We start from the raw sequence: 14,974 nt of genomic DNA, 5'->3' as shown, positions 1-14,974 counted from the left end.
CTGCATTGCTGAGAGCGAGCATGCGAACCTCTCGGCTTTCCTGCTGTGATGTGAATGAAAAGTTTCATTCAAAAAAACAATTGTATTTATCGATATCGAAGTGACTGCAGACCGACGTGGGTCCATCGCAAGCTAGTGGCCCCTGAACATTGTTCAGTAAGGATGGTTAATGAAGATGATGTCAGCTGACTTCCAATCAGAGGGAAGATGACCCCGGGAAAATGATAGAGTGAATAGAGCAGGATGTTTGTGAGTACAACGTGCTGTTATTTGATTAAATCCGTCAGGGAGGAGACGGGTTCCTCTCCTGGTGGAAAACACGTGGAAAGATCAATTATTTATTATTTTATTTTTTTGTTGCCACAAGCACACGAAGCGAAAGGTGTTCGGGTTAAACGCTTGAGCTCAGATGATAACAGAGACAGGTGATCATCCTCTCTTATGGAAAGGACATTCCAGGCACTCACCCGAAGGGACAGCCTCAGGTTAACCCAAGGAGACCGTCGTCTGGTGTTAGAAACCTGAGCACCACTCGGACACACACGTGACCGTAATTTGACCCCTGAAGGTTACCCCGTGGTTTTCCTCCTGTCATCATGAATGGGGGTCCCGAAGGGTCCTGAATTATCTTTTTCCTCAAAACTTGATGGAATCAATCGGAACTTGCACAGACACAATGTCGGGGTTCCCTCATTAATCCCTGAAAGTTTCACCTTCCTCGGTCAAATCCTCCCGGAGGAGTGGATGATACATTCCCACATACATACCCATCTACATATCCACATACCAACATTCCCACATACCAACATTCCCACATACCCACATATAACTCCGTTATTGAGGGAAGATTGTCGATAAATACAAAAACAGAATATAAAGAACGTTGATTTGTGTCGAAGAAATGATCATCGACAAACTCGGACTCGATTTTCCACTTTCACAACACAATCTGAAACACAAATAATCCGTTAAAACGAAACGTTCAATCTTTGTATTTATTTTAAATCATGGACACGTGATGTGGCGGGAACCAATCAGACACCGCGATCTCCCTATTCGTTTTTTCCCCAAACAGCTCGCGCTCTTCACTCGGTTACCACAGCGTACCGTCCTTCACACGACACGACGTGCGGTCCATCATGACCCGAGATCTCAGAGCGAACACCCCGGGATCCACGAGCGGCTCCGATGGAGGATACGTGGTCGGTCCGGGAGGTTCTCCGGAAGACCGCGGGTCCATGGTCGGTTCACCCGAGGACAAGGAGTCCAGACCCGGTACGTTACGTTCACTCCGTACCGAGAACTTGTGTTTCCCGTGCTGATCCGTGCTGTGTACTAACACAGGAACTCATTGATTTAGTGAATGTCACGATGTCTGGAGCGGAGCCGGAATTGAATTGTGAATGGAAATCCCATCCATGACATGTTACCCTCCCTCTTGTACATGTATGACATCATTTTATACCTCATCACTTCATTCATCATTCGATTCCTCTTTAATCTCGTTTACAACAAATCATATGAAGATTTACTTGTGATGATGGGCCTCTGCACCGGCACACAATGGCCTGTTCATAAGGACTGCAGTGGCATCTTTAACGTCGTCGAGGAATCACTGGATGAGAAGACAAGAGACTTACCTTTGCTTTCAGAGGAAGGTATGCTCACTGATGCAACACATTCCCTGTGCATCACCAGGTTGGGACTTTATAGCTCGTCATGTAACAACCTTATTTAAGGCCAAATTATGTTCAATATGATATTTAAAGCTGTGAAGGGTGAACTTAGTTACCACTAAACCAGTCGGTTGTTTGTAAAGCAGAGTTGGTGAGAGTTTACCAGGAAACTAATTAATTCTGCTCGATGGATGGAAGTCACAAGTTCAAGGTCAAAGTTTGACCCAAAATCATTTTTCACAAAATTTTGAACTGAAGCTGTGACCTCGACCTTTGATCTGTTGTAAGAACTGTTATGAAACCATTGTCACGGGATAGGTGTGTTTGTACCGACTCTGTTTATCTGTTTTGGTAAAATATCATTAAGGTATACCTCGTGTTGGTTTAATGGTTGGGGTGGTGGGCTTACTTGGGTCCTGAGTTCAAATCCCACTTTGCTGTTGAATTAATACCAGGTGGGGTTGACTCAGCTTGTCATCCTGAGGTGAGCAAAGTGATACCAGCTTGCTGGGAGGATTGAGCCGTTTGAGTATCCTGTGTCAGAGTGGTCACCTGTCCAGGATTGTGTCCAATAACCCAGGTAACTGCTGTTGCAGCACTGATGCTCTCTCTGTGTACAGAGTGTGGTCTTCATGGATGGATCATAAAGGACACGTTTAACAACATTAGCCATCACTTCGGGTCAGGGACCTGAATTCTCATCACCACCTGACTAATTAAATAATTTACAGTCAATCATAACCTCTTTTAATTGAGGAAAGTGTGAAAATGTAAAATTTAAAGCTTAATTCGTGTTTGTTTACTTGTTTACCAGCAAATACGACCTGTCGCTTCGCTGATGGGAATATTCAAGGGAAGAGGGAGAGGAGGTAGGTGAAGAGGGAGAAGAGGGAGGGGACGAGGGAAAGGAGGGTTGGGAAGGATCGAGGAGAGGAGGGAGGTGAGAGGGCAAGAGGGAGAGAGTTGGGAGGGGAAGGATAAAGGAGGAAGAGCGGTTGGAGAAAGAAGGATCGGGTAAGCAGAGAGAGGGTGAGGCGAGAGAGGGTTGGGATCGGAGAGAGACCAAAAGGGGTGAGGAAGAGGGATAGGGATGAGAGAAAGGGATAGGGGTGGGATAGAGAGGGATAGGGGTGAGAGAGGGAGAGGGGAAGGGGAGGGTGGAAAGTGTGGTGGGGGAGAGGAGGGGGGATCCAGGCAGATGTGACGCTGAGTTTAACACCCATCATTTATGAATCACCGTCTGTGAAACACCAGGATGACACTTTATAGCTCGGTCGGGATTCAAACCCAGGCGAGACACCTGAGAGCGATCATGCGTACCTTTTGGCTCTCCTGCCGTGATCTGGTAATTGATTGCTGTTGAGGGAGAGGGAGGTGGCACAACGGGATGGGAAGGCAGCTTGAGGGGAGCAGAAGGCAGCACGAGGGAAGGGGAATGTTTCATTTCACTCATTTCAAGCGGAGGTTCAAACCAAAGCAAACAACAATGAGCTTCGCGGCGAAGCGGAGGTGATTTTTTGCTCACGCCATATGTAGATGGAAGCAGCAAGGATGGTTCATGAAGATGATGTCAGCTGACTTCCAAGCAGAGGGAAGATGACCCCGGGAAAATGATGGAGTGAATGAAGCAGAATGTTTGTAAGGACAACGTGCCGTCGTTTGATTATATCCGTCAGGGAAGCGACGGGTACTTCGACTGGTGAAACACACGTAGAAAGATCAATGATTTTTTTATTTTGTTTTTTTGTTGCCACACACGTACGAAGCGAAAGGTGGAGTTAAGCAGTTTGTTCACTTTGTCTGTCCGTCAATCTGTCGACAAACATCAGTTTATGTTCGAGGAACAACTCTATTTCAGTTGAAAGTTATATTTTGAACATTAATCGGAAAACAAACCTGTAGTTTATCAGTACTTTGGCGATGAATCCGTCCCGATCGCACATGCACAGAGTGGAGTAAGATAATAGTTTTATTCTGCCTGCAAAATTGAAACAAAATTGAAAATCATTCCAAACAGGAACCTTACTGTTTTTAAGGATGTTATAAAGGACAAAAACAACAGTGTTCCGTCTCCACCTCAAAGCACCAAAGCGGGTGCACCAGTTACCCACCCATTGGATGTCATGGCAGAAAGAAAATAAAGACACCAATGTGCCCTTTGTGGTGTTTTATGGGTGAAACCTACAATGCCTTCATCAAGTATTCACACCCCTCGACTTTTCACATTTTGTTGTGTTCCAGCCTGACTTCAAAATGGATTAAATTTAAATGTTTTGTCCCTGATCACCACAAAATACCCCATAATGTCAAAGAGAAAACATATTTTTGTAATTTTTGCAAATTAATGAAAACTGAAAAACTGAAATGTCTTTCGTCAATGTGTGTTCAACACTCTAAGAGTCTAAGTCAATACTTTGTTGTGTTGCAGTGTTGCTTTGGCTGTATACTTGGGGTAATTGTGCCGTTGGAACGTAAATCTTTGCAGCAGTCAAAGGTCTTTTGCACTCTGAAGCAGGTTCTCCTCAAGGAGGAGGAGATTGGGACCTTACTCTGTGCAGAGCATTGGTGCTGCTTAAGCAGTTTCCTTGGCTATTGGGGACAATTCCTGGACGGATCACCACTCCGACAGTATACTATGTAGTTAATATTCCTTCCATTTCCTGATGATAGAGCTCACTGTGCTCTTGGGGCCTTTCAACACCAGAAATTGATTTCATACCCTTCCCCAGATCTGTGCCTCCTCACAATTTTATCTCGGAGTTATATGGACAGTTCCTTCGACTTATGGAAGAGTTTCTCCTCTGTCCTGCACTGTCAACTGTGGGACTTTATCAAGAAAGGTGTGTTTCTTTTTCGAAATCATGTCCAATCATTTGAATTGGCCACAGGTGGACTCCAATGAAGTTTTTTTCTGAACACATTGTCGAGGCTCGTATGATATAAAACACACAATGCACAACAAGGGGGGAAGGAGAGGGAAAAGACAAAACAATGGGGAACAGAGACATTGGGAGATCTGTGGTAGGGTGAGGGATGGGGCGGGGAACACTGGGTAGAGAAGATGGACACTACAGGGACTTTCAAGAAGGAAAGCAGGGAATTTGAAGGAGGGGGCTTGGGGTGGATTAACGGGGGTAGAAAAGATCGTGGTTTTGGATGAGGGAAGATAAGAGGTGGTGATGAACAGCTGTTTTGAATACCTGGAGGGAAGAGTGGGATTGAAGAGAGTGTGGGAGTTTGTTCCAAAGGCAGGAAAAAGAGGAATGAAAGAGTGAAGGTGAGCAGTGATTCTTGGTTTTGGCAGTTTTTTTTTTCAGAAGGGGGTTGTTGGCAGACTTTGAGCACCCTGCGGAAATATGGCGGGGACAAATCGTCGATCAAGCGAGACGGCGAGACCGGAGAAGAGACAGTAGAAGACAGAAAGACCACTGACCTGCCTGCGGTGAGAGAGTGAGAGTCCCAGATATTCAGCCTCACCGTGGGAGATGCCAATGATCCTAAATGCCTTGGTTTCCACAGCGTGAAGCCGAGAAAGGTGAGAGGCGGGAGCACCAGCCCAGAGAGGAGAGCAGTGCTCCATCAGGCTGCGGACGATAGCTTTGCATGTGGTCAGGAGCCCAGGTGGGCCGAGGAAGGACTTTGAACAACGGAGAATGCCCAGTCGGCGACTGGCTTTGGAGGCCAGTTTGGAAATGTGGCTTTCCCTGGAAAGATTATGGCAGATTGTGAGACACAGATGCTTGAGTGAAAGGACTTCTTCAAGATGATTGTTGAGAAAGTAGATTGGCGCGGGGGTTCCAAACGGTCCTTTTTGAGAGCCATCGTCTGAGTGTGAGATATGTCAGGATTGAAAGACATGTTCCACGTGTTGGACCAGTTTGTGATTTTTATCGAGATCTGCAGAGAGCGAGGAAGCTGCTGCTTGCCGGTCTGAGGGATGACAGATGGTACTTCAGAGGATGGAGTCATCAGCAGAGAGATAAGGAGGATTTTCTAGAGAGTCGGAGAGATCATTGATGAAAACCAGAAAAAGAACAGGGCCCAAAACGCTGCCTTGAGGAACTCCAGCCTGGACAGGAAGAGGGGATGAGAGAACTCCATTTAGGGCCACATGTTGACTGCAACAGGAGAGGAAGTAGAGCGAGATGTCTGGCTGTTATGAGAGAACCACAGAACATTGACAAGCACGTGATCAGATGAACCGATTTGAGCGGAGGAAGAACAACAGATATTTTGAGGGAAATTGGTCGAAATCAGATCCAGAAGAGATGGAGACCCATTGGTTGAGATCCCGGTCGGGAAGTTGACCAATTAAGTCAGTCCCAATGAGTCGCAGAAGTCTTTTGCTGAAGTATCATGGCAGGTGATGGAGGTACCCACACCCAACCGTCATGATGGCAGTTGAAGTCACCACATATGAGGAAGAGAGAGTTGGGATGAGTGGGTAGAAGTTGGTCCATGTTTTTGGAGAGTGAGGTGAAAATGGAGTCATCACTGTTTGGTGGATGGAACAACACACATATATACATGAGGTGGGAGTGGAGGGGAAGCCGTAGTCAAAAGTATTCCTGGGGGGTGTGGGGGGAGTGAGGGCAGTGCGTGGAGAGTGAGGAATCGAGTCTTTGATGAAGAGAACAACTCCTCCACCAGAACGAGGCTCATGTCTGTCATACCGGAGGAGGGATTAACCAGGGAGAGAAACGAGGGAGAAAGTTTCGGAGACAATTCAAGGAGGATCAAAGGAATTTGGATGCCCTGAGCTCAATTTGAAATGCCATAGAAAAGGGGTTGAATACTTATTGTTGCAAGACATTTCAGTTTTTAGGAGAGTGAGGACCGGACCAAATGTCCGTCCGTCCGTACGTCCGTCCGTCAACAATTTTTCTTTCCGATCTTGATGAAACTTAGTATGTAGGTAGAGGTCGATGAGTGTTGCACAACGATATAACTTTTGTCCGGGTTCAAGGTCAGGGTCAAGGTCACGAGGTCACGTAAGTTATAAAAATCGCCATTTTCAAAACCTATCTCGTCTGCCATTCTACAAAATATTCGGCAACTGTTTCTTGATTATGATAGTAAAAAAATATTATCTTGTATCTAACCGGACAGATTTTTGAATTCCCGTCCCGTTTGGCCGCCACGTAACCTGGAAGATGGTCAAAAACACCTCCCGGTACAAAGAAAACTTTTTACTTCCGATCTTGATGAAATTTGGTATGTGGGTAGAGGTCGATGAGTGATACCCAACGACATCTTTTTTCCCCCGGATTCGAGGTCAGGGTCAAGGTCACGAGGTCAGGAAAGTTGTGAAAGCCGCCATTTTCAAAACCTATCCAGTCTGTCATTTTAGGAGATATCTGGCAACGGTTCATCGATTATGATAGTAAAAAAACATTATAGAGATGACCGTCATCCCCACACGGGGGTAAGTTTTTTGTTAAAATTTCCAAAAACATGTTTTCAATTTGTCATTATGGGTATCTTGTGCAGATCAGTGATGAAAATATAATTGTGTCGATCAGAGTGGTTAATTCACGACTCTTAAGGTGACAACTTATCTCAGGTAACCAGTTTGTAAAATATTCCACAGCAGGTTATAAATGGGTGAAAGGTTGGCTGTGACCATGTTCAAAAGATTTTGTCCAGTGGGTGCACATCGGATGAATCCGACAGGCCAATTGTGTCGCAAAAGTCCTTCGAGGGTGAAAGCTTTGTCACACCCCAACATGGAGAACAACCCCAGTCCACAGATCAAGCTGTCTCAGAGGGAGGTTGAATTGGGGTTCTCCAAGCAATGAAGGACAATACGTGACTGGAAGCATGTGAGGAGAGAGTGGAGGAACCGGCAGGCTGCCTTTTCGATGAGGCCAGCAAGGAGATGCCTACTTTGAACTCATCTCCAAGACAACAGCAGGGAAGTAGATTTGAGGAGTCAACCGACCAGTAGATGAGAGCAACATTCAGCGGGGTGAAGTTGGTTCTTTGTCGTCAGGGAATGTGGTCGCTGAAGTATCCCACTCTCAGCACACCGTGGACTCCCGATTCCTCCTTTACTGTTTGAGTAAGTTTTAAAATTAACTTTGTCACATGAAATTCAGAGAATGTGCCTTTCTTGCATCACATTAAATTGAGCAGTTCAGGAGACAACCTTTCTCTCCTTTGCCTCCTTATCGTCTCTTACATTATTACTCTCTCCTGTCTCCTGACCCAAATTTTCAGTATTTCATATCTTCCTCACTGTCGGTGCCTCTTACATTAAGAGTTGTTTATTGTTGCCAAGGCCAATGCAGCTGCTGTCAGTGTCTCATAACTCGTTTTGTTGCCATTGCTGAGTCCGCTTTGGCAGCGTTGTTGGTGTCTCCTCGTGTGGTGGTCATTGCTCTGGCCAGTTCAGCCTTGGTTGGTGTTACTGTGCCTCAATTATAATTTCAACAGCTACAACAGCTGGGTCAGGAAGAGCTTCAAATCATCCACGTATCACAGGTGTGTCACCTTTCCTGTTTCTTTGGATGTTCTTCTATTGGTTGTTCGGGTGTATCCAGTCCATGTTTGTTGATGAGGTTACTCAGTGGGTCCAGAGCCAGACAAAACAAGAGGGGGGAAAGACTGCCTCCCTGGAAGATCCCATGCCATATCTTCACATCTGGTATTTCGATATTTCCTTCTGAGTGCTGCACTATCAACGTTGTTTTCCAGAGTTCCATTGCTTTCTCAATCAGTTTGATTACTTGGGGATTGATTTTGTATATTTACATGCATTTTATCATCCATGAATGTGGAACACTGTCAAAAGCTTCCTTATAGTCCATCCCGGTGGTGGACAATTTGGTTCTTTGCATTTTGAAATATTCAAGTACGGCCTTGTTCAGTTGTGGGTGGTGGCCCTTTTGTTTTACCTCCAAACGTACTTATTGGGTTCGATGATGGAACATCATTTATGTCATGATTCCTGTTAGAAGTTTGTACGTTGTTCGTAGACATGTTATTGGCCGGTATTTGTGAGGATGTTGGGATTCTTCAGATTTTTAGATGAGAAATGTGTTTCCTTCTACGAACCACTCGTGCACTTCCTTTTCCTCTCGGATCAGTTGTTTGAATGTCCTGGTGTCGTGATTGTGGAGAGGGTCAAGTTGTTTCAGCAAGAAGTTTGGAATTCCGTCTGGGCCTGGATTTTAAAGTTTGGTGGCATTTTTTGAAGTTGTTTTTAATTATTTATTTCTTCATCAATAATCACTGGGGACATTTCCTCGACCAACATGGTGCTTCTTCTTTTCCAATTTATTCCTTCACGATCCATTCTGCTTCCTTGTTGTGTTTCTTTCAATCTTCATGAATTCCTTCCCAGAATGTTTCCCCATATTTTCTTTTTTCAGGGGGAGTTGACACATTCTGCTTTTGTTTCCCAAATTCGTTGAAGAATCTCTTTGGGTTACTCTCAAACATGTGGTTTTGTTTTCTCCTGTGGTTTGCTTCCTCAAACGGTGGTGTTTATTATATATTTATTTATTTATTATCTTTCCAGCTATCATTTCCACATTGAGTTTGTTTTCAACACCCAAGCACTTGAGGTCTTTGTCTCCAATTTTGTGTTTGATTTTTACATTTTTAATTCTCTTTTTTAGTTTTGGGTTTCTATTTCCTTTCCTGAACTGTTGTATATGTCTAATGTGTTCGGTTTGTCTGTGTTCGTTTGTGTCTGTCTGTCTCCGTGTCAACGTCTTCATATTTTCACGTAAAAAATTGTTTTCTTTGTTTCCGCTTATCCGATCGATGCAAAATTTTCAACATAGGAGGAACTCCCGATGGAGAATGTTTTTATTGTTTCCATTGTCGTCATATGTCACATGGAATGGCAGTCATATTGAATTGCAGGGAAAATCTGTATATCATTTTCTCTGAAACCACTCAACGAAAATAATTGAAACTTTGCACGTGTTGTCAACTCCCCATGGGGTGATCATGATCAGTGATAATGATCACGTCATCAGTGAAGTCTTATTCCAGCCATTATTGGTTTAATTGAAATCCTTCTCTGAAAAATCTGAAACTTCATTTTTCTGATTCTTGACCAGACGTGAGTGAATAATTAATTTTTTGACGTTCATAACCCATTCTAAGAAACAATGTGATGTCATGGGGTGCATGGATGACACGAGCATGTGGGCCATGATAGTAGTGGGCCATAATAGTGGGGAATTCAGTTAATAATGGTAATTTTATTCAGAATGAACGTGCAAGGTGAGACTGTGCTCTTCAAGTGCTGTTCAAGTTGTAAAAGTGATTTCTTGATGTTTTGCTCCATTGTCAATTTGCAGAGAAAAAATTTGAAACATCTTCACGTGTCAACTGTTCCTCGTCATTGGACAAAGAAGTTTCTTTTGATCATCACCTGACAGAGACTTTTTGTCAGGATGGTGACAAGTTTAGGTGTGTGTCTTCAAACAACAACAACTGCGACAGGTGGATCATTGTCTTGCAACAGGAGAGCCAAAGAAGTGAGAAGACAAACATTTTTCCTGTTACCAACAAAAACTTCACCTCCTCATCGTGTTTAAAAGGATGTGTTGAAATATGCACAGGTGAGACGTCATACAGGTGCACTGTGTGTCAGATGGGATTTGCATCTTCTTCATATCTGTTGACACATCAAAGGTTGCACACCAGTGAGAAACCCTACAAGAGTTTACAATGCCGGAAGGCCTTTTGTTCGTCATCAAATTTATTTCGTCATCAAAAAACACATTCAGCGGAGAAACCCAACAAGCGTTTTGTTTGCAACAAAGCATTTAATCAGTCATCATACTTACATGAGCACCAGATATTGCACACCGGAGAGAAACCCTTCAATTGTTCTGTGTGTAACAAAGCGTTTAATCATATGTCTAACTTTCATAAACATCAAAGGATACACACCAGAGAGAAACCCTACAAGTGTTCTGTTTGCAACAAGGCGTTCGTTAATTCATCAACTCTGTCAGTACATCAAAGAATACACACTGGAGAGAAACCTTACAATTGTTCTGTGTGTCACAAAGCGTTCAAGCAATTATCACACTTATATAAACATCAAAGAATACACACCGGAGAGAAACCCTACAATTGTTCTGTGTGTAACAAAGCGTTCAATCAATTATCGAACTTACATAGACATCAAAGAATACACACCGGAGAGAAACCCTTCAACTGTTCTGTGTGCAATATGTTGTTTCCTCATTCATCATCTGTGTCCAGACACCAAAGAATGCACACCGGAGAGAAACCCTTCAACTGTTCTGTGTGTAACAAGGCCTTTGCTCGTTCATCATCTGTATCTCGACATCAAACAATACATCAAAGCAACGAATTTCCTGGAACAGGTGCGAGTATATGATGCCACACATGGGATGGAAATAACAGCAAATCCAGCGCCATCGATTGCAAAGAAGAGAAATGAAAAATACAAAAAGATTCATCAACAAATATACACCGACAACTGGGAGAACGACAAAAGAGCAGGAAGATGGTGAAAATATCTGGAAAGAGTTGGTAAGAGACAAAGAAGGCACTTTGCAGTGGTTTGGAAGACATCATGTTAACTGAGATGGAGAACGAGTCAGAGTACAGTGTCTGCAGAAAGTCTACACCCCCTTTCAAAATTTTCACCTTTTGATGCCTTATAACCTGGAAATAAATCCATTAAATCAGACTTTGTACACCTTTATTTTCACATCGTAACCCACAACTTCCAAGTGAAAAACAAATTATACAAGTTTCAAAAAATTGATTAAAAACACAAAACTAGAATATCTTTGTGGGATAAGTGTCCACCCCCCCCCCCCTTATAATGGCAATTGTAAACTAGCTCAGGTGGAACCAATCACCTTCAAAATCACACACCAGGTTAATTGGCTTTCCGCTGTTTAAATTGTTGTCGAAATTCTGATTATTTCAGAATAAAATCAGCCGTTCCTGTGGGTTTCCAGTGCTGGGTAGTGAATTTCACAGCAAAGACTCAACCATGAGAATCGAGGAGCTTTCAAAAGACCTTTCGGTTAAAGTTATGGAAAGGCACAGATCAGGGGATGGGTGTAAAAATATTTCAAAAACCTTGAATATCCCTTGGAGCACAGTCAAGACAATCATTATTAAGAAATGGAAAGCGTATGCTACCACCAAGACCCTGCCGAGATCAGGCCGTCCCTCCAAACTGGATGACCAAACAAGGAGACTGATCAGAGGCCAATGGCAATTTGGAAAGAGCTGCAAGCCTTCAGGGCAAGGACTGATCACTGGTTTGCATGTGACAACAATATCTCAAGCACTCCACAAGTCTTGGCTCTCCGGTCAGGTGGCAGGAAGGATGCCATAACACAAAAAAGCCCACCTTGAGTCCTGTTTGATGTGCACAAAAAAAACACTCGAGAGATTCCAAAGCCATGTGGAAAAAAAGTTTTCTGGTCTGATGGAACTTATGGAAAAATGCAAAACGCTACATTTGGTGCAAACCCAACAAAGCACATCAGCCAAAGGACACCACACCTACTGTGAAGCCTGGTGGTGGCAGCATCATGTTGTGAGGATGTTTCTCATCATCAGGGACTGGGGCACTATTTATTTGATTTTTGCATTCCAAGTCTTGGCTTGTGTCAGAGCTAATACACAGAAACGTATCACAAGGGAGGGGACAAGAAGGGAGGGAGAGGGAAGCGCAAAATAGCGTGGAATAAAGACAAGAGGATATCTGTGGAAGAGAGAGGGATGGGATAGGGTAAACAAGACGGTACTCCAGGGACTTTCAGGAAGGAAAACAGAGAAATTGAACAAGGTGTGTTTGGGGTGGATCAACGGGGGTAGGAAATATCAAGAATTTGGATGGGGGAAGAAATGAGATGATGGTGAACAGCTGCTTTGAAGGCCTGGCGGGAAGAGTGGGATTGAAGAGAGTGTGGGAGTTTGTTCCAGAGGCAGGAAGAAAGAGGACTGAAGGAGTGAAGGTGAGCAGTGATTCTTGATTTTGGCAGTTTCACCAGAAGGGGTTTTTTGTCAGACCTTGAATAATCTGAGGAAATATAGGGGGACAGATCACAGACAGAGCAGGGGGGGGGGGTTGGTAGGGGTAAACAAGGCCAGGGAGGAGATGGTAGAAGGTAGAAACCCACCGACCTGCCTCCAGTAAGAGAGTGAGAGATCCAAAGACTCAGCTTCATCGCGGGAAATACCAATGATCCTAAAAGCCTTGGTTTCCACAGCGTGAAGTCGAGCTTGGCGTGAGGCATTCGCACAACGCCAGAAGGGGGAGCAGTAATCCATCAGACTGTGGATGAAAGTCTTGTAAATGGTTGGATAATTATCAGGTGTGCCAAGGAAGGACGAAGCACAATGGAGGATGTACGGTTGACAATTGACTTCGGAGGCCAGCTTGGAGATGTGGCTTTCCTCGTAAAGATCATCGCAGATAGTGAGACCCAGAAGCTTAAATGAAAGGACTTCTTAAAAAGGAATGTTGAGAAAGTGGCTGGGGGGTGGAGGGGGGTTCCAGGTAGTCCTTTCGGAGAGACATGGTGAGGGTGTGAGTTGTCAGGATAGAATGGAAAATGGATGGAGCAAAACAGAAAAATCCGAGAAGAAAACCTGCTGCCTTCAGCAAGAGAACTGAAATTGGGACAGAAGTTCACCGAACTGCATGATAACGACCCGAAGCACACAACCAAAGCTCCACTGGAGTGGCTGAGGAACAGCAAGTGAAATCCTTCAATACAGCGCGTGTGGTAAAGCGAATGAGTTCACTGTTATTGAAAGAACCACTTATCACTTTGCCACCAATATCTGCCATAATTGTAAGTAAATTTAAACTACGAATGCACGACGAAACACTTGTTTATGGCTAATATTAAAGAGAATGATGACATAAGAAGAACTTAGCTTTTGGCGTTTGGCGCGAAATGCCATGGTGGGCAGAAATGACGTCTTCCGTTAGTTCATACATGAGAGGGGAGCGTTTCTTGGTTTTTTTCTGTCAAGCAATAAATTCAATGGTTTTCACATTTTGAACACATTAGTTTCACAAATTTCCATTGAAATACTCGGGTATTTCTGTCAATTGTCACCATTTCTGTCTCGGTTACGCACTGCTTTCTACCGGACGGCCATCATTGGCTCACTTGAGGAACGTGGGGGGGGGGACACCGGGGACATTTCAAACTCGGTGCAATTGTATACAGTGCACGCACTGTAAAAAGATATCCTTGAGTAGCCCAGTCAGAGTCCCGACCTCAATTCAATCGAAAATCTGTGTGGCATGACTTGAAGATTGCTGTCCATCAATGCTCCCCACGCAGCTTGTCTGAGCTTGAACAGTTTGGTGCAGAAGAATGGGCAAATATTTCCCAATCAAGGTGTGCAAAGTTGGGAGAGTTCAATCCCAACAGACTCACAGTAATAAAAGGGGAAAAGTCTGATTTAATGAAATTTAATTCCAGGTGAGAAGGCAACAAAAGGTGAAAATTTTGAAAGGGGGTGTGGACTGTCTATAAGGACTGTAAATACCCAAAACCAAGGACACTTTAAGAAAATGGCCGGATGGAGTCAATAAGGACAGGTGCAGGTTCTGTAAGATAGAAATAGAAAACACCATCCCCTTCTCTTGAGATGTAAAAACATCATGTCAGAACATCTGCACACACAAAGGCACAACAAGGTATCGAGAGCAATCCACCAACACGTGCAAAAACGTCAATATCCCAGTGTCAGAGAACTCTTGCAAGCACGAACCAAATGTGATACCAGGATCTGAAAAAGGAACCTGGAAGTTAAAGAGTGCCGACATTGCACCAGTGATAAATCAGAGCAACGGGAGCGATTCTGTGACAATATAAAAACAAGAACAAACTAGAGGGGGAGCACTCGGTGGAGTGCAAAACCTCCGCCGCCAATACTGCTTGATCACACAAGTGAACCTGATATCCTATTCATTCAATTTGACGTCAACAGTGCTCACAGAGTTATAGTTTGCAACTTTCCCTTTTACTTTTAACTTTTACATACTCAATTCATTCGTCATAACTAGATTCCTTGAGACAGAAATTGATTTTACGTGGGCATATCCACCTGAAGTTCCAAAATCAGCCGCAATTATAATTTTGGCATGTTTCTTGTTGGAAATCACTTATAACATGTAGAAATGCAAAAAAAAAAAAATTCAAATATTTTTTCAAAATGGCCGCAATAGCGGACATATTGGATTTAGGACCGAGTCCAACATCTAATGGCATGATCCTTGGACCATACCAAATCCCCCCACCAAGTTTCGTCGAAATCCG

General features: G+C 43.9%; 1 protein-coding gene across 4 annotated transcripts in view; it reads left to right on the top strand.

Moving 5' to 3' along the window:
* LOC147008234 (uncharacterized) overlaps nucleotides 1–14,974 on the top strand; it is a 43,675-nt gene that overhangs the window by 17,837 nt on the left and 10,864 nt on the right. For 2 of the 4 annotated variants that reach the window (XM_085865218.1, XM_085865219.1), the window contains exons 2-4: nucleotides 1,076–1,275; nucleotides 1,527–1,658; nucleotides 9,992–10,255. In XM_085865218.1, coding sequence (XP_085721344.1) covers nucleotides 1,140–1,275; nucleotides 1,527–1,658; nucleotides 9,992–10,255 — 532 coding nt within the window. In that variant the 5' untranslated portion in view covers nucleotides 1,076–1,139. The remainder of the gene's footprint in view (nucleotides 1–1,075; nucleotides 1,276–1,526; nucleotides 1,659–9,991; nucleotides 10,256–14,974) is intronic. The other 2 variants (XM_085865221.1, XM_085865222.1) reach the window with 2 other exon arrangements.

The sequence above is a fragment of the Eptatretus burgeri genome, chromosome 20, assembly GCF_056783735.1.
Source record: "Eptatretus burgeri isolate ZD-2024b chromosome 20, Ebu_testis_v1, whole genome shotgun sequence".
Lineage (NCBI taxonomy): Eukaryota > Metazoa > Chordata > Myxini > Myxiniformes > Myxinidae > Eptatretus > Eptatretus burgeri.
This window is presented reverse-complemented; position numbering and strand designations above follow the sequence as displayed.